The sequence below is a fragment of the Papio anubis genome, chromosome 13, assembly GCF_008728515.1.
Source record: "Papio anubis isolate 15944 chromosome 13, Panubis1.0, whole genome shotgun sequence".
In the NCBI taxonomy this organism is placed as follows: domain Eukaryota; kingdom Metazoa; phylum Chordata; class Mammalia; order Primates; family Cercopithecidae; genus Papio; species Papio anubis.
In genome coordinates, this window is record NC_044988.1 from 83891786 (window position 1) to 83911300 (window position 19515).

The window sequence follows — 19515 nt, forward strand, 5'->3', positions numbered from 1 at the left end:
AGCAGAGGGGAACGACAGGAAAACAAGACACTAGTGCTGGTGTGGTTCTACATCTCTTTCATGTCCAGATTCAAGTCAGGAGGCAAGAATTTTCTATAAAAATACCGATTTTTTTTAAAGGGCATTCTCTTCCACCCTACAAAATGCTTCTTTGATGTAAAGAGTAAATAACCAGAGGAAAGAGGATTTTGTCCTATCTAGGCATCATAATTTTCTAAAACCTTGAGCCTCAGCTTGAGCCAACTAAATATACAAGACTAAATTAAAGAAATGGACCCTCTCAATGTACTGCATCACACTCTGGATATGCAGCAGCCACAAATCTACTCAGTAATGGGCTTATTAATAAGTGAGCTTTTCCACATGTCATTGCTGGCAGGACTCATAGGACCCAAGAGTGAAAGCAGGGCCGGAGGAAAGTCTGTGCACACTATGGTGACACGGTTTCCAAACTGGACGCAGGAACGAGACCAGGGGGAGAAGCTACATTTCAGACACAAAGTTGGAAGTGGTAATAATTTGTAATGGCTTCAGCTAACCATGCACAATGGGAAAAGGACAATTGTGTCATTTAGAACATGCTAGACCAGATATAATGTCTTATATTAATATGGACAGATTCTTTCCAGGTTATTATGCAAAGGGAGGGAGGCTGCGATCACTCTAATTAAATGAAAGTACTGGCAACAGTTTCTAACTTCTGGAATATTTCAATTCTAATATGCTCCTTGAATTCTAGTATGCTCCTTGAATTTACCCATAGGGGTGCTGAGGCCATAAGGAGGCACCTACTGTGCAATTTTTATTGAGATGAAACACACACATATGTGTACATATCTCAGCAGTACCCGGATACCCTGTGTTCTGCTACCCATGTAACCAGGAGATTCAGAAGGCAAGTGAGCAAGTGAATTTGATTTTGAATGCTCCCAGGGCAGCGCTGTTTGTGCCAGAATCCTACTGTTTCCTCATTTGCTCCGGAATAGCACCAGGGTTGGTGTTCATAGGTCAAGAGACAGCAGTCCAGCTCTCGTCAGTACAGTGTATAACCCATCAATTTCCTGATTTAGTAGGATGCTACGCAAGAGTGCCAAGATCCTCATCTCCCAATCCTTAGCCAACTTTCCTTATTCTGCCTTCAATGAAAGCCATTTCAAAAGAACAAGAAAACATCAGATTAGACATTCTAAATGCCTTCTGTGTACCAAGCAAATCGCAGACTGTCTGAGCTGGAAGGGATCTTGGACAGCTCCCGGCCCATCCACCCTGGAATGCAGAGAGGGTCGGTGCCTTGCCCAAGGTCACATAGGAAATATGCAGCAGGGCCTAAGGCAGCATCCCTGGTCTGTGGACTCTTTGGCCAATTTATCAAGCACATTTGGCTGAAAACCTTTGAAAGGTCTACTTTTTTATTATTATTAGTTTGGCTCCTGTTCATTCAAGATATTTTTTCAAAACTCAAACATTTCAACATAATTGCAAATAGTACATGACTTGCCTTATCTGGACCTGTCACTGCTGATTCCTCAAGTGGGTTTCAAGAGAGGGGTGGAAGCCCCAATGAATATAGTATCAAATCCTTACTGAACTGCTTCAGGTAACAATAGATGCTTGATTTATCAGAAAGAGAAGTGGAAAAAACTGCTTGACCTACTCTTTAAAAAGCTGCAACGCTCCTTTATTCATAAACTCTTAGGTAACTTGATTCCTAAAATTTAATTTAATTTAATTTTTATTACACACGCACACACTGAATCTCTCTGTCTGGGAAGCTCAGAGGATCTGCTCCCCCTCAAACCACCTTCCATCGCAGGAAAAAAATAAAGATTGTTAAGACTGAAAACACATCTTCTACTAAATGCAGTGTGGTATCCTAGAACAAAATAAGGACATAGGTAGAAAAATCGGTGAAATTTGAATGAAGTGTGAAGTCCAGTTAACAGTAATATACCTTTACCATAAAATCCCTGACATGGTGACTCGCAGCACTGCAGTTTACAAAGAACGGCTCTCCATGGAGAAATGCTGGTTAAGGGCAGTCTGTGCCTAGTAGAAAAGCTGGGGCCTCTTCTGGCTTTCAGTTAAGAGGCTTTTCGCTCTTAATTTTGTGGAAATGTGTCAACAGTTCTCCAGGTGTTCTTTTAAACTGTCCCTGAAAGTACACGAGGAGTGCCATGGCCTCAGGAACTAAGTTCCGCCTCCTCCGTTTTAAATTCCACCCACCAAAGAAAAGGCTGTCCTCTTTTTCCCCTGGGGTTAATGTAACACAAAGCAACCATCACTTTGCCCGTTGCTTCTGAAGGGTCCAAAGGGGTCCATGCCAGGCAGGTTATGTATCCCGCCACAGCTAGAAGAGGGGTGACCCTGGGGCAAGAGCTCATTTTGCCAATGTAGCCACTTCTGTTGGGAAAATGATAGTAAAGAGACAGAGCCACTCAGCTCACACAGGCTCCTGCACCACAGGCTCCCACACTTCAAGGACAGCTCTGCTCCTATCAACCTCTCCCTTGCTGGCAAGGGTTTATTCTCAGGCTTCAAAAACTATGACATGGAGAGTTTAGGTTTTACTCTGGAAGCAGCAAGAGTAAATAAACGAGCTAAAGGCTGGTGCTGCTCTGAGTCACAGTTTAACAGCACCATGGTGTTGTTGAGGGAGGTTCAGAGAGAAGATCTGGAGCGGGATCAATGAAATGGTGGTGGGGGAGGGCGGGGGTGGCAGGCCGGGAGCACTGCAGGTAAACTGAAACTCACAGCCAAGCAGCTTGACCCTTATGGCATGGCTGAGTCTGGGGTGCAAATGGAAGGGACACTCTGCGTTTTGAATGCCCAAGGTAACTGACAGTCTTTCCAAAGCCTATCACCTTATCACCCTGTGAACGTTAAGTTACCCAAGTCTTTTTAAATTGCCACTAAAATTGAATCCACATTTATAAATGATCATTTACATCAAGTATCTTTAGTGCATAAATTTATCATCTGGGAACTCCAGACCTTTTAAGGCCAAGGCTAATGGACTACTTCTTTATAAATACATGGAATGCTAAACAAAGGGAAAAGATTGATAGAGGGGGAAGAGGAATCGTTGTATGGAAACTCACAACGAGCTTTGCCCACTGCACCCTGGAACAGTATAAACCGATCGGCCCTTTTCCAGAAGCTGCAAAGAAGTTTCAGAAAGCCTCAAGGGCTTCCTTCAAAGGGGTTGATGGGCTGGGAAGCAAATGAGGGAAGCCAACATCAGGTGCACAGCCAGGGAGATGGCTCAAGACTCACCTGGACACAGGTCACTGAACGGCACTCAGGAGGAAGTAGCCATGGGCCTCTGCTGCCTAGGAGTTTCCCAGGAGCCAGCAGGCCCTCAGCTGGAGTTCAAAAGACCTGTGCTGGGGGGGGGGGGGGGGGGGGGGGGGGGGGGGGCGTGTTTTACAGAACAGTTCAACCCCCTGAGAAGCATTTCTCTGGAGAAGCAGAGCATGTGTCATTGTCCCTTTTCCCCCAAATTCTTCACTTCTTGTACACAAACGAGGGGGGGAAGGGGAAAGGGGGAAAAATGCCTGCAAAGGATCCATGAATCCACCCTGGACCCAACACTATCCATCATACTCCAGCTGGTTTTCAGTAGCCCTGGGCTGTGAGATCAGTGAGCACACACACTCCTTTAAAAAGCATGATTAAATCCCTGGAAGCTTGTTGTCATGAGGTTATATTTCTCAATTAACAGATGGCAGAGAGGACAAATACTCTCAGGGGCTGGGGAATTTATTTTTGACATTCAGGCAGGAGTCTCATTTCCAAAAAGGTTAGGGACCGCTTATTTGGTCCAGTGGCCCAATTTTCCAAGTGGAGAATAAGAGGTCCTGAGAGGGCAAATGACTTGCTTCAGGATACACAGCCTGTTCCAAAAACAGCGGCGTCAAGCCAGGGCACTGTGGATCACACAGACGGCCTCCTCGGGCCACTTAAGAGCTAACAAACTTTCTTTCAGGGAAAAAAACACCCACAGAATGGCAGCAGCAAAGGCCACCTAACGATGCCAAGCAGAGATTTTATCTCTTTTATTGCTCATAAGAATCCACAGCCCTTTTCACACTTCGTAACCATACATTTGCTCAAGTATTTGATACTATCGCCTACACTAGCCTTTAAGCCTCACGAAGGCAAGGGTCATGTCTGTTTGTGCAAAACTACGTTCCCAATGCCTGACAGCTATTTGCTCTGTAAGCTATACATTCCTGTTTTAAAGTTAAAAAAAAAAAAAAAAAAGCCCAGAAAGGCCAAGTGATTCGCCTAAGGACACACAGCACGGAGTTACTGAAAAAGCTGTGCCACTCTGTCCATACTCTGCCCCAGACTCCTCTCCAAACCACAGCACTACCTTGACGGCCTCCGCATGGGTCACCCGGGCCAGGGATTTGTCGTTGACGCGCAGAATCTGGTCCCCGACCCGCAGTCCTTCCTTCTCAGCTAGAGAGCCTGGTTCCACCAGAGACACGTAGATGCCCACGCCGTGCTCCGAGCCCCCACGGATGCTGAAGCCCAAGCCCTCGTGGGCCTTGGCACGCCGCAAACTCACCAGGCGCACCTCCCCGGGCCCCGCGCCGTCGGGGCCGCCCCAAGCGGGCTGCCTGTAGGGGGTGGTGGCGGGCAGGTAGAGGCCCTCGGCCGTATATTGGTCGAAGAGCAGCTGGTCGGAGCGCGGGATGACCAGACGAAGCATGGGCAGCAGGCGCCGCTTGACCGGGCTGTCCAGCAGCACGCGCAGGGTGCGCACCAGGTCGAAGACGTTGCGGCGCGCGTGGTAAGCGTTCAGGCAATGCGTGAACTGCTCCCGCTCCGCCTCGCTCAGCAGCGCGGTCAGCGCCTGGTGCAGCTGGCGCACGTTGGCAGAGAGCAGTCGCAGCCCCGAGCCCCCGCCGCCGCCCGCCCCGGCCGCCGACCCCAGCGAGCCGGTGGAGGACGAGCTCACCGACAGGCCGTCCAGCGGCGCGTTCATCTCCACGCCAAAGCCCGGCCGGGCTCTGGGCGCGCGGGGTGTGGGGGGTGCCGCTGTCCTCGCGGGTACTGGCGCGGCAGCTGGATCTCTGGGAGCGCGGAGACGACGGCTGGAGCCTGGGTTTGGGGAGCACAGGTACAGTGGGTGGAACCCAGGAAGTCGCGGAGACCGCTGCTAGAGTCCCGGAGGCGCGAAGACGGCGGGGGTCGCGAACCTGGAATCCAGGGGACACGGAGACGTCGGCGAGTTCCTGAAAGACACAAGAGTTGGCTGCTGGAGCCCAGAGGTGGCGGAGACTGCGGCTGGAGTCCGGGGGGCGCGGAGTGAGCAGCTACATTCTGGAGGGCACGGAGACGACGGGTGGCTGGAGACCGGAGGCGCCGCAAAGCTGACCTGACCGCCCCGTCACACCATGCCCGGGGCTCCCCCAGCGGGGCCGCCCGTTCCTCTAGGGCTGGGGGACCCCAAAGTCAGAAGTTGGGACGGAGGGCGCTCTAGTCCCAGAGCAGTCTGGGGAGTCGCAGTCGGTGAAGCCGCGCGGGCGTCCGGCAAGGGGTGCGGGGCATGCCCGGGGCAGCCCCGGGATGCAGCCGCCCGGGGAGCCTCCGCGCCCCTGCGCCGCGCGGCCGCGAGCCTGGACTTTGCGAACTGTTGAGCCGCCCGGGCCGAGTCTTCCAGCGAGTTCCGACGCCGTCGCGTTGCCAGCCCGGCCCGGGCCCCGCCCCCTCGCCCCTCCTCCTGCCCGCCCCCTCCCCCCGGGCTCCTCAGGAAATGACGTCCCGCCCGGTGCGCCTGGCCGTTGCCTGGAGACGGGGTGAAACAGTCCAGCCCCAGGGAAGAAAGGGTTGAACGCGGGGGTAGGGATGGAAGGAGCTCCCGCGTCCCCTACCCCACCTGCAGAGCCGGGAGCGGGGCTCAGAAATAGCGCTTTTCGGCGTTCGCAGCGAGTGCCGGCCCCAGGATCGCTTTGGAGCAATTAGCCAGCTAGCTAATTCACAATTCGGGGGTGAAATCGTCAAGTTTTTTGTTTGTTTGATTTTTGCTTCCAAAATACTGGGCACTTCAGTCTCAGTTTTCTTCCTTACAGTGTGTGGCGCTCCCCTCCTGAACGCGCCCTGACATGACAAGTTCAAGGGTTTACGTGGACGGTCGTTAGCCACCTACTGTGTGCGAGAGACGAATACAAGCAGAGACTGCTGTCTGCCGGAGCCAACTCCGTGGCAGGGATGGATCAGACTGGACCCCTTCCCAGTCTCCATTGCGAGGGAAAAGCCACTTTCAGAAATATTATATAAAGTGTACACCCCACGCTCGCACACACACATACTAATGAGCGCATATAAAACTGGTGAAATCTGAGTAAGGTGGGTGGATTGTATCAATGTCAATGTCCTGGTTGCCATCGTGTCAGCATGGGGGGAAACTGGGTGAAGGGTCCATGGGATGTCTGTGTATTATTTCTTACAACTGCATTTGGATCTACAATCTCAAAATAGAAATTAAAAATATACATATTTGAAGTGGCTTGAAGAAAAACTCTTCTATGCTCTCCCATCCCTAGGCAAAATGGGAAGATACACTCAGGTGTGCCCTGGAGTCTATCATCACCCACCCAATCCCCCAAATAAGATCTAAGTAAAAGCCCTGTGCTTTTATTCTAAGGGGGAGCTTCATAGTGCTACACACACACACACACACACACACACACACACACCCCTACCTCACACACATCCCTTCCAACCTGAGCTGCCTCTCCTAAGCTACTCTCCTATGTATTTTTCCTAAATCTCTTCCAGGATTTCCATTGCAGAGCCAGCTGACTTCTATCCAGTGTAGGGCAAGATGGAGGATTACCTGGAGGATTTGGTTTGTGGTGGACCCAGAAGGATAGATCATTCATTTATTCATTCGTTTATTTATTTATTTATTTGGTTGCTCTTCATTCCACGTTTTTGAATCATCTGCTCTGTGCTGGGTCATGTGCTAGGTGCTGGAGACCCAGGGGAGAAAGATAAAATAAATAGAGTTAAAAACCAGTGTGATAAGTGTTGTGATGGCCGAGGGAGCCAGGTTTAGGAGAGGAGAATATGGTAAGGACTTTACTGCAGAAGCGACACCTGAATGAAGAACCTGTAAGGAGAACGCACTTTCTCCTCTAGACAGTGGGGAAGAGTGGAAAGGTTTTCAACACCAATGACAATGCATTGAGGCTAGGAATGGAAGCTGTATTTTCCCTGAAGATTTTCAATTCTTTACTTCCCTAAAGTAGACCTAGGTTAAATTAATGCCCAATAAACATATTTAACAGCATGTCTGAGGAAGATTTTTTTTAAATAGCCAATTAGGCGACCTTTGGACATCTGTCTTACAGCTGTAAGTTTAGTAGTTAATAGTGTGTATCCTCATTCCTCCTTTGTAACTGATGTTGAAGCCTTTCATGCAACTAGACCAAGATGTTTAAGAAAAAAAAATCAATCTTCTCCACCCCAGAAATGTATCAATGACTTACCTCAAAATATCACCAAGCAAGGCTTAATTGTATGCAGTTCAGGTTTCCTGCTAATGTATCTCATGCTCAGCTTTCACTTAGTTTGTGTTTTAATTACAATTACTGTGATTGGCTTGATAAATGCATCCCAGGAGCTAAGCTCCCCAGTCCCAACATTTTATTTCTGTGCAAAGGATGTTTTCGAGGAGGTGTTTTGCTTTAGGCAGCAGAAACCAGGCTGCATGCAGTCGTAGTAGAAAAAGAAACACTTTTTCTGCAAACGTCAGAGACCATCGGAGATGCTGTGCTATTGTTTAATTTCATAGAGGATGATTTGGCAGGGCAGATGATAGAAAAAGAAATCGTTGGAGCTTCTTCCATCCATCTTGCATAACCACCTTCGAATCAGTTTGCACTGTGTCCCCTCAGGCAAGAGGAAGTGTATGACTGTGCTCAAACCTCCAGAATCCTATTTCATGTACGAAGATGTTTGTCATTCAGAAATGAGCTCCTTGAAATGCTTCGGCTTCTGAGGGCTGCACTGCAAGACCTGGGAGAAAAACCTGAGTACACAACTTGGCCTTGGTTGCATACTGCCCTCTTCAGAGGGAAAATATTATTCTCCCAGGCATGCAGCAGCCTTCCGTTTGCTTTCTTCACCAAAGCCACTTTTAGTTGTTCATTAATGCTCCCCAGCTCTGGCCAGTGAATGCCCTTCCCTTAGGAATGTTCCTGAAAACTTGAACACACTGGTGCAGTTGAAAAGACAGAAGGAAGAAGAGTAAATTATGTTGGGCATTTTTCTTTTTTCTTTTTTTTTTTTCTAGACGGTCTCATTCTGTCACCCAGGCTGGAGTGCAGGGCATGATCATGGTTCACTGCAGCCTCCACCACCAGGCACAGGATCCTCCCACCTCAGCCTCCTGGTTAGCTGGCACTGCCATGCCTGGCTAATTTTTTGCATTTTTCATTGAGACAGGATTTCACCATGTTGCCCAGCTGGTCTCGAACTCCTGGGGTTAAGCAATCCATCCGCCTCGGCCTCCCAGAGTACTGGAATTACAGATGTGAGTCACCACGGCAGGCCTGTGGTTTAGTTCCTATGTGTTGGTTTTAACCAAGAAGTTGAGCTGCACTCTGGATACCAGGCAGAAAACCATTATTCCAGTCTCAGAGCTTCCCTTTAACTAGTTGTGTGACCCCACAGCAAGTGGCTTCACCTTTCATCTGTAAAATAAGGCTCCCAAACATCCTGCCTCCCCAGAAGACAACTGCAACCTGTATGTTTCATGTTCTGTGCAGCAAATGAAAACATGTTGCAACTCATAGAGTAACACTGAGTTGTTAGTTATTTTCCCTCTTTGTTACGGCAATCTTAAAAAGCCTTTTGCTATTAAATATTTCGTAGTCATTGGAAGTGTCTTTCCTTTTATCCGCTGGAATGTACCTTTAAAAGCAATGGAGATGAATTTGAGATGCCTTTGCTATGGGACGTACAGAAAAATAAAGCTAATGTTTATTGAGCGTCAAACTGTTTTAAACACTTGTATTTTAACTCATGCTATCCTCCCACTACTCTGTAAGGGAGATACCATCATCGTCACCACCATCATCATGATGCTCCTGGTGAAACAGACAGGACATTGAGACATAGGGAAGTAACCATACCCAAGTTTACAAAAGTAGTGAATGGAAGCATTGGGATTTGAACCCAAACAGTCTGGCCACAGAGCTCCTACTTTGAACCCCTATGCTGTGCGATCCCCCTAATGTTTGGCTCAGAAATGCTGAACTGTCTCAGTATCTCTGCTGGGGCTGGCATGAAGACCACATTTTCCCATGGATGGGAATGATACGAGGGTCACTTTTTCTCTAGAAAATTTGGTTGGGAATATCAAAGGTTAAAAACAAGCCACATGCAAACGATTCCTGTTTCATAAGGTGACATTTTGTGGTGGAAGGAATGAACAGGGGTTTAGTCAAGAAGGTGTCATTGGGAGAGATGGAGAGGATCTGGGGACCCCACAGGGTTCTCAGCCTGATTGCAGGAGGAAGAAGAGGCTCAAGGTTATCTAATGCTGGCTGTCATGAGGAACCTTTCCCAGCTCTGGGATCCCTGGAGAAAGGATGTTAGCAACTGGAGTTATCACTTACGCTCCAGGACCACAACCTTCCTCTTCCCTGCAATGTCAGTGGGAATGATATCAGCAACAAAAAGAGAAGCAGTTGCCTCTACGAGTAGTAGATAATGCAGAAAATATTGATGGAAGTGCAGGGAGATAAAAGAGAGGCGAGAAAAAGAGAAAGCACAAAAATATCAGGAAAAGAGGAGAGATACTGGTATTTATCTTGGCCTAAGTGTAATCTCCTGAGTCTGTCTCATCATTATGGAGAATTGTATTATGTTTGTGCAAGAAAGGGAATTAGAGCACAGAGCTGGTCTCCAGGTTCAAATCCCATCTCTGTTATTCACAACCTTTGTGACCTTGGGCAAATCACGGAGGGCTTTTTTTGTACCTGAGTTCCCTTACCTCTAAAACAAGGACAGTGGTGCTGTCATCAGTGTTATTGCAAAAATTGATTGTGCTCTTATATGGAAAGTGTTTTTCAATATGCCTTGCACATACCAGGTGCTCCTACAATGCTTGACACACTTCTCAAAGCTCTTACCACACAGGAGCACCTCAAGGGCGAGGCCACGGCTCCTTTATCTCTCTGTGTCCAGTGTTCAGCCCAAGGATGAGCACACAGTACATCCTAAGTAACTATTTGCTGAATGGTTCCTTAGACTCCTCCCTCTCCCACTCTTGCATTATGTATGGGACACTCAGGGGCCAGAGAAGGTTGCTGTCTTGCCCATAGCCCTGCCAGTAGCCAGTGGTGCCTGTCCCAGGCTTTTTCCTCAAGGAAAATGTGTTAAGTGATTCCTGAGGGCTAAGCACTTTATAGACATTGTTTCTCTTAATCCCCAGAATCCTGTGAAAAGAATACTATTATTACCTCCACTGTACAGATGAGGAAACTGAGTGTCCAAGCTATGAGTTTGTTTCTCCAAAGTCTGTGCTCTCACTGCATCTTATAGTAAGACAGGTGGAATTGGTGCCAATTTCTCTTATACAGCTTTGGGGAAAATAGCAGACTATTATGATAGCAAAAATAAATTGCAGGGAGCTGGAAATTTTGTGGGCTGGAAAGAGGCAGAGTAGTGGAAGCGACCTTATCAGGCATGCTGTGCTGTAATCCGATTGCTACGAAGTCTGTTAAGAGCATCTTAAATCAGGGGATTAGGTATTGGTTGCACTGGGACACTCACTCCAACACCAGCTCTGTTCTGATTAGAGAAGCCCCTAGCAAAATCATCCTTGCCATGTACACATCAGCATGGTTCACTGGGGCATCCATTCATGCATTCACTTCATTCATTTATTCAGATGGCACTTAGGTCCCTCTGCTCTGCCAGACTACACTCTGGGGATTCAGCAGGAGCAAGACTGCCATGGTCCCTGCCCTCCTGGAGCTGACAGTCAGGAGCTGTCTCATTGTGTGTGTCAAATGTGATGATGGGTGGCTGGATGCAATCGTTGTGAGGTGTGAGGTGAGGGTCCCAGGCAAGGCTTCCCAGCTGGCATCCTCTTTTCTGAGCCTCAGCCTCCAACCCATTTCAGCATCAGAGCACCATGGTCAGTACTGCAGAGGGACTTGTTTAAATAATCCCTGCTTACTAACCTTGGAGGAATCACATCATCTCCCTGAGCCTCAGTTTTTTCATCTATTAAAAAAAAAAAAAAAAAAAAAGGCTTGGCCAGGTGTGGTGGCTCATGCCTGTAATCCTAGCACTTTGGGAGGCCAAGACTGGTAGATCACCTGAGATCGGGAGTTCAAGACCAGCCTGACCAACATAGAGAAACCCCATCTCTACTAAAAATACAAAAATTAACCAGGTATAGTGGTATGTGCTTGTAATCCCAGCTACTCAACAGGCTGAGGCAGGAGAACCACTTGAACCAGGGAGTCGGAGGTTGCAGTGGCCGAGATCACACCACTGCACTCCAGCCTGGTGACAGAGTGAGACTACTCCATCTCCCCTCCCAAAAAAAGAGCTTAAAGGGGGTGGCTGGAAGGGTAATGAAGAGAACACGTGTAAAGTACATTGCACAGTGGCTGGGAACTGCGCAATGGAAACATGGAAACGGTGGAAACATGGAACAACGGGCAGCTCTGGGCTGGTTATAAGAAGTACAATACTTTGAGCAAATCGCTCCTTTGCTTTGCCTATCTGTATAGCTCCCATCAAATATTTTTTAAATAGTGAGATGTCTCACTTTCCATGGAATTGCCTCATTTTCTCACTGATCCTTAAGGAAGGTTTTTGCTTTGTTTTGTTTTTAACTTTAGTCTTCAGGGCAGTGTGAAAATGTAATTGGCCAGATGTGGTGGCTCACGCCTGTAATCCCAGCACTTTGGGAGGCCAAGGCGGGCGGATCACCTGAGATCGGGAGTTCAAGACCAGCCTGACCAACATGGAGAAACCCCATCTCTACTAAAAATACAAAAATTAGCCAGGTATAGTGGCATGTGCCTGTAATCCCAGCTACTCCGGAGGCTGAGGCAGGAGAATCACTGAACCAGGGCTCAGACTCTCCGTATAGTGTTGGTCAAGCTCATTCTCTCCAACCTCAGTCTTCCCATTTGTACAATGAGGGGATTGGAGGTGGTGGTCTGCAGGCCTCTCTTGCTCTAAGGATTATGTTTTTGTTTCTATAACAGAGGAGGAGGTAGGGGAAAGGAGGAAGAGGAAGACAGGGGTAGGGGGGTATGAAACGTTTTCTGGGAGTTCTGGGCTGATACAAATTGAGACTTCTGTCCCTGGCTCCAAAGCTGACTGATGACTCTTCCTTTGACTGGTTTGTGGCTCTTAATGTCTCTTTGTCTCTGGGTTTCAAATAGCAGCTAATGGTCCTAGCTGCCTTTCAGCCAGTTTTGTGAGTTTTGCTTTTGACTTTGACCATCTTCAAAGACACTTGACAGACATTGTTATTACATTTACGGCGTGCCCAACTACTTGGCAAATTGTGTCAAAGAACCTATAACTGTTACAGAAGAATGCTTTCTGTCTGCATTCTTCTTTATTCTTTGGAAATATGATATTCTCATTGACCTTCTATGAAGGTCACAGTAAATGATGTTTCAACATCCTAAAATTATACTCTTTTTTTTCAAAGCCAGGTGGAACCTTAAAAATCTATTCATCTTTTTCATTCAATAAACAGTTTATCAAGTGCCTACTATGTGCCAGGTACTGTGTGTGGGCTGAAAGAGCTGAACTCTAGTCATCGTTCTCATGGCTCTCATTCAATTGGTAGTAACATATAAAGAATACTGGCTGTGTGCTGTAATATAGTATATTAGTAACTGATTGCTGTGTAACAAATTGTTACTCACTTGATTGCCTAAACAATATGCATTTATTACATCACTGTTTCCATGAGTTAGGAGTCAGGGCATGGGTTAGTCGGTTCCTCTGTTCCTCTGCTCAGGATCTCACAGGGCTGCAATCAAGGTGTTGGCAGGGCTCTGTTCTCATTTGAAATCTTCACTTGGAGAGGTTCCACTTCCAAGCTCATGCAGTCAATGGCAGAGTCCATCTCTCTGACAGTGTGACTGAGGGCCCACCTTTTTCCTGGCTGTTGGCTGGAAGCCACTCTCTATTCTGAGAAGTTACTCACAATTTTTAGCAATGTGGTCCATAAATGTTAATTGACTTCTTGAAAGCCACAAGGGGTCTCTGTCTCTAGGCTGCTAAGATAATGCCTTATGCAACATACTGTAATCATGGGAACAACATCCCATTGTCTTTGCCACATAAAGTAACCTAAGCAAGGGAGGGCCATCCCATCACATTTACCGTATTCTATGGGTTAGAAGCCTGCCTGCCTACACGGAAATGGAGAAGAATATACATGGCTGTGACTCACTGGGAGATTGGGGGGGTCCCCTTATGGTGTGTCTATCACACAGGAAATGTCCAAGTATAACAAGTGCCCAGAGGAAGAAGCAACAGATTCTTCCAGATGAGGTCAAAAAGACTTTCTGAAAGAGGGAACACTTGAAGGGGGACACCTGAGTGAGTAAAGGGTCACCAGGTGGGCAAAATGGGAAGGATACTCTAGGCAGAGGAACAGCGTGAATAATGACACGGAAGCAAGAAAGAATGCAGTATGTTCAGGAAATGAAGGAAGTCTGGCATAACTGAATGTAGCAAGTACATGGCCAGAGATTTGGCTGGAGAGGAAGTGGAGTATGACAGACATGGAATGCTGGGCTAAGCAATGTTGACCTTATTCTAAGAGCAACGGAGAACCATCAGTTGGCAGGTGCAGGTTCTGATTTTTCCTGGAGGAGTATCAGGCACCTTCTCTAACAGCTCTGAAAGATTTATAGATGCACTTGTACTCCATAAAGATCCACAGTGACAGTAGCACTTCTTCAAGAGTATGATAGACATCAGAGCTTGCTAAAAATATGTCTGAGCCACCACAGCGTACCAAATCACAGACTGTTTATGTGGGAAGAGGCTGTCAAAATCCATATAGGCCAATGACTGCTTTTTCTCCCCACTGCAGTTTGAGGCAGTTTGGCAGATGTGGCAGGCATCAGAGTCAGACTGCCGGGGGTTCAAATCCCGGTTCTGCCACTTGCCGGCTTGAAAGACCTTGAATGACTGACCCCTCTGCCTCAGTTTCCTCAGCCATTCAATGAAGGTAACAGAGGATGCAATGAAGAGGAAATGCAGTTATATATGCCAAGCACTCATTTGGCATAGAGTGTGTGTGTTAGTTTGCTAGGGCTGTGTATTAGTCCATTCTTGCACTGCTATAAAGAAATGTCTGAGACTGGGTGATTTATAAAGAAAAGAGATTTAATTGGCTCTTGGTTTTGCAGGCTGTACAAGAAGCATACTGGCTTCTGCTTCTGGGGAGGCCTCGGGAAATTTACAATCATGGTGGAAGGCAAAGGGACAGCAGGCACATCTTACATGGCTGAAGCAGAGGAGGGAGAGAGAGGGGGAAGGTGCTACACACTTTTTTTTTTTTGAGATGGAGTCTCGCTCTGTACCCCAGGCTGGAGTGCAGTGGCGCGATCTTGACTCACTGCAACCTCCTTCTCCTGGGTTCAAGCAATTCTCCTGCCTCAGTCTCTGGAGTAGCTTGGACTGTAGGAGCATGCCATCATGCCCGGCTAATTTTTTTTATATTTTAGTAGAGACAGGGTTTCACCATGTTGCCCAGGCTGGTCGCGAACTTCTGAGCTCAGGCAATCTACCGGCCTCTGGTCTCCCAAAGTGCTGGGATTACAGGCATAAGCCACCACGCCTGGCCAGTGCTACACACTTTTAAACACCCAGATCTCATGAGAACTCTATCACCAGAACAGCACCAAAGGGATGGTACTAAACCATCTGTGAAGGATCTACCCGGATGATCCAATCACCTCCCACCAGGCCCCACCTCCAACATTGGGGATTACAATTGAACATGAGATTTGGGTGGGGACACAGATCCAAACCATATTAGGCTGCCGTAACAAAATAACACAGACTGGGTGACTTAACAGACATTTATTTTCTCACAAATCTAGAGGCTTGAAGTACAAGATCAAGGTGTCAACAGGGTTGGTTTCTTCTGAGCCCTCTCTCCTTGGCGTGTAGACAGCCTTCTCCCTGTGTCTTCACATGGTCTTTTGCCTGTTTATGTGCCCATGTCTGTGTCCAAATTTTCTCTTCTTATAAGTCATATTGGATTAAGGATCACCCTAAAACATCATAACTACCTCTTTAAAGGCCTTGTCTCCAAATATAGTTATATTCTGAGGTCCTCAGGGTTAGGACTTCCACGTATGAATGTGCGGTAAGGGAGGACATAATTCAGCCCATAGTAGTATGTATATTCCCAGCTAATGTTAGATACTTCCTCCTCCCGTCCAATTGGTGAAAATCTTTATGTCCCAATTCCAGGCATGACTTCTCAGGTTCTCTTATCCTAACTATTCTATAAGAACTAGTTTGTGTCATCAAAAACCTTCCAGAAGGACATGCATTTGTTCCTTGCTCTGTAAATGACAAAACAAAAACAAAAACAGCAACAACAGCCCTGATGCTATCCTAACACTGTTGGAATGTGCCTAACAAGTCACTTGAATAACCTTTCTTTACTTTAATCCAACGGCAGTAATTTTCTGGAACACACCACTGCAAGGGAGCAGTATGATCTCCAGGGCTTTTTGTTGTCTAATTAAAAGCCACTGTAGCAAGAAGGAGATTGCAGTTGCCTTTCAGAATCACATTGTTCTGATTTTGGAGTTGGAGAAAATGAAGATTTTTTCACTGGACTGTGAGGAGGTTAGGAAGGGTGGCCAGCCCAGGGAGACTGTGGAAGCTTTTGCTGGTCATGTGGCGAAGGCTTTGTGCCATTGTTTTTGCTTGTCAGAAAAAGCCAAGGTCAATCCACTGGCTGGGAGTCCTCTTTCCTTATAGGTGATGGACAGCGGAAGGCTGACCACAGGCTAAGATGCTCATTGGCTGAGGAATTTCATGGGGCGGGGGTGGCTGCTGATCCATTTGCAAAATTAACTCATTCATCAGCACTGTCTTACTGAACATTTATTAGGTGCTAATGGTGGGCATAAAAGTAAAAATAATTGACATTTATAAATATATATAGATTACAGGTTCCTAATGTGGGACTCATGGCTTCAGAGCACCTGTAACGTCTGAGCAATTGTGCACCGATCTGTGCATGTGTGCATATGAATGTTTCATTTTTCTAAATTCTGTGGTCCGTGACCAAAAACATTAAGATCTCCTTATTCTAAATAATACTTGCTTCAATTTATTGAGAGCTTACTTTATCAGATACATTATGTTCCTTTTTTCATTTATGACTCATGTCAATTCTCCAAGATTTCTGTATCATCCCCATTCAACAGATGAGGAAACTGAGGCTGGGAGGCTAAGCTTTTAAAAGGCAAAGCTTGGGTTTCATCCATTCATCCAACAAACTTTTATTGGAGATCCCTGCTCTAGAGGGAGAGTTAGACCACCGCAATACAATGAGATGGGTGCTCCAATAGAGGAAGGCAGATGGGACATAGAGGGAGCACCTGATCCAATGTGGAGGTTGGAAGTCAGGAAAGATTCCTGGAGGAGTGAAGGCCTGCACCGAGTCTTAAGGAGAAGGCAGGTGAAAGAGTTGGGAAGGGGACTCCAGAAGTGAAGACTCATTTGCATCTGGGAGTGTGCCAATTCAAGAAGGGGGAGAAACGCAGAAACACAGATCTGACCAAGGTCTTTTTTTTTCTTTTTCTTTTTCTTTTTTTTTTTCCAGAAACCTCATTCAACCAGTAAACCTCAGAAACAATATTCAGCCTCACTTGTGATCAGAGAGTTGCAAGTTAAAACAACATTGAGACACCATTTCGCACATACCAGATTGGCAAAATCAAAATAACTGACATTACCAAGTATTGGCAAGGTTGTGGTGCAAAAGGAATGTGCTTACAGGGTGGTGGGAGTATAAATTGGCACAACCACTGTGGAGAGCTTCTTGGCAGTATCTAGTAGGCTTGAAAAAATGCCAACTCTAGACCTGGCAGCTCCATATCTTGGTATATTTCCTGGAGGAAACTCTTACACATTTGTACCAGACATGTGTCCGTTGGTTTCTGCTATGTAACAAACCATCCCAAAATGCAGTGTCTTAACCATCACCGGTTTAGCTCACACTTCTGTGAGTCAGCTGGGCTCTTTCATGGGTCTGCGGTCAGTTGGGGGCTCAGCTGGTAGCTGAATGATCTAGGAGGTCCTTACTCACTTGCCTGTCAGTTTGCTGGCAATTGGCTAGGGCTATAGGAGCAACTGGCCCACACATCCCTTGTCATCCAATTCCATGTCACAATTAACACCTTTGCCTGTGAGATAGGAGATGCCTCAAATAAGTGGGAGCTGGAATCACACTTTCTGCAGGATGAACTGATTACATGAATTAGAAAAATGCAGCCTTTGATTGCTTTTCTTTTCTTTGTCACAGCTTTATGCTTTATTGGAGTATTATTCATGTACCATACAATTTACTCACTTAAGGTGTATAATTCTATGGTTTTTTTGATATATTCTCAGTTGTTCAATCAATTTTAGAACATTTTCATCACCCCAAAAAGAAGTCCCATACCCTCTAGTCATCATTCTCCATAATCAATCTCCCAGCCCTAAAATGCCACTTGCTTACTGTCTCTAGAGATTTGCTTATTCTGGGCATTTCATACAAATGGAGTCATTCAATATGTGGCCTTTTGTGACTGGCTTGTTTTTTGTTTGTTTGTTTTTGTTTTTGTTTGTTTTGTTTTCTGTTGTTTGTTTGTTTTGAGATGGAGTCTTGCGTTGTAGCCCAGGCTGGAGGGCAGTGGCATAATCTCTGCTCACTGTAAACTCTGCCTCCCAGATTCAAGCCATTCTCCTGCCTCAGCCTCCCATGTAGCTAGGATTACAGGCGCCTGCCACCACATCTGCTAATTTTTGAATTTTTTATTAGAGATTGCGTTTCACCACGTTGGCCAGGCTGGTCTCGAACTCCTGACCTTAAGTGATCCCTAAGTGCTGGGATTACAGGCGTGAGCCACTGAGCCCGGTCTTTCCTTTTTTTTTTTCTTTTTTTTTCTGAGACAGGGTCTCGCTCTCTCACTCAGGCTAGAGCACAGTGGTGCCATTATAGCTCACTATAATCTCTACCTTCTGGGCTCCAGCAGTTCTCCCGCCTCAGCCTCTTGAGTAGCTGGGACTACATGTGTGCACCACCACATTCAACTAATTGTTTTACTCTTGGTAGAGCCAAGGTCTCACTAGGTTGCCCAGACTGGTCTTGAATTCCTGGGCTCAAGCAATCCTCCTGTCTTGGCCTCCCCAAGTGCTGGGATTACAGGTATGAGCCACTACACCTGGCTATGACTGGCCTCTTTCACTTAGCACAATGTCTTCAAGGTTCATCCATGCTGTAGTATGTATCAGAACCTGATTGCTTTTCATGGCTGAATAATATTCCATCACATGTCTTTGCCACATTTTGTTTATTCATCAGTTGATGGACATTTGGGTTGTTTCCACCTTTTGGATACTATGAATAATGCTGCTATGAATATTTATGTATAAGTTCTTGTGCAGACAGAGGTTTTCATTCCTTTTAGTTATATACCTTGAAGTAGAACTGCTGAACTGTTTAACCATTGTTAACCATAGATACCTCTATGGTTAACCATTTGAAGAACTACTAGACTGTTTTCCAAAAAGGCTGCAATAGAGTTTATAGCCTTCAAGAGTTAACCTTTTGAGGCCTTTCAATCTAACACCTGCTTGTGTTACTTTTAGTTTCTTCTTTGTTGTTATTGATGATTTCATTCCTTTGTCAGCTTTCTACCAACCAGCATTCAGATGTGACATGGCTTCAGGCCCAGAAAACTCACTGTTTGGGAGCAGCTCTGTCTATTCCACCTTTTGGACTCTGAGGCTCTGACAGGATTGATGACCGGCAGCTCCCTTGCCTGCACACTTTCGCTGGCTTATGGGGAATCTTTCTGTTCCCAGTTCCATTTCGTTCCTGTTCCTTCTACTGTAGAACCTTCCTTAGCTCCGCCCTCTCCTCCATCCGGCCAGGGGAGGGGGGTTCCTGGGGGTCATCCAACCAACTCTCCATTTCTTGCTGGGGACTCTGAGGCAACATAGGGTGGTTGTGGTGTCCTAGGTTAGAAAATAAGTTGATGGCAGAATTTGACAGAATTCCAAGTTTCTCTTTTTTACTTCTTATTATAGAAGTAAAGTGTGCTTATTGTGTAAAAATTTGAAAATAGATGCAAAAAGAATAAAAACACATTTTTTTTTGGAAAAAAGATCACCCCTAAATCGCCCCACTATAGAAAATAAGTGCAAACATTTTGGGCGTATAGCTTTTATTTATGTAATTATCCATTCATTTATTCAGTGTGATAT

The 19515-nt window shown here is 46.4% G+C and overlaps 1 protein-coding gene and 1 long non-coding RNA gene across 5 annotated transcripts in view; one reads left to right on the forward strand and one right to left on the reverse strand.

The window, feature by feature from the left end:
• WHRN (whirlin) overlaps positions 1-5704 on the reverse strand; it is a 102663-nt gene extending 96959 nt beyond the window's left edge. For 2 of the 4 annotated variants that reach the window (XM_009188211.3, XM_003911324.4), the window contains exon 1: positions 4376-5704. In XM_009188211.3, coding sequence (XP_009186475.2) covers positions 4376-4993 — 618 coding nt within the window. In that variant the 5' untranslated portion in view covers positions 4994-5704. Of the gene's footprint in view, positions 1-1951; positions 3398-4375 lie in introns of those variants that run through there. The other 2 variants (XM_021927229.2, XM_031654453.1) reach the window with 2 other exon arrangements.
• Positions 5705-5784: 80 nt separating this feature from the next.
• LOC108582337 lies at positions 5785-7026 on the forward strand. The gene is made up of 2 exons (XR_001895662.3): positions 5785-6357; positions 6790-7026. It is a non-coding gene; the product is annotated as an uncharacterized LOC108582337 (long non-coding RNA).
• Positions 7027-19515: the final 12489 nt, after the last annotated feature.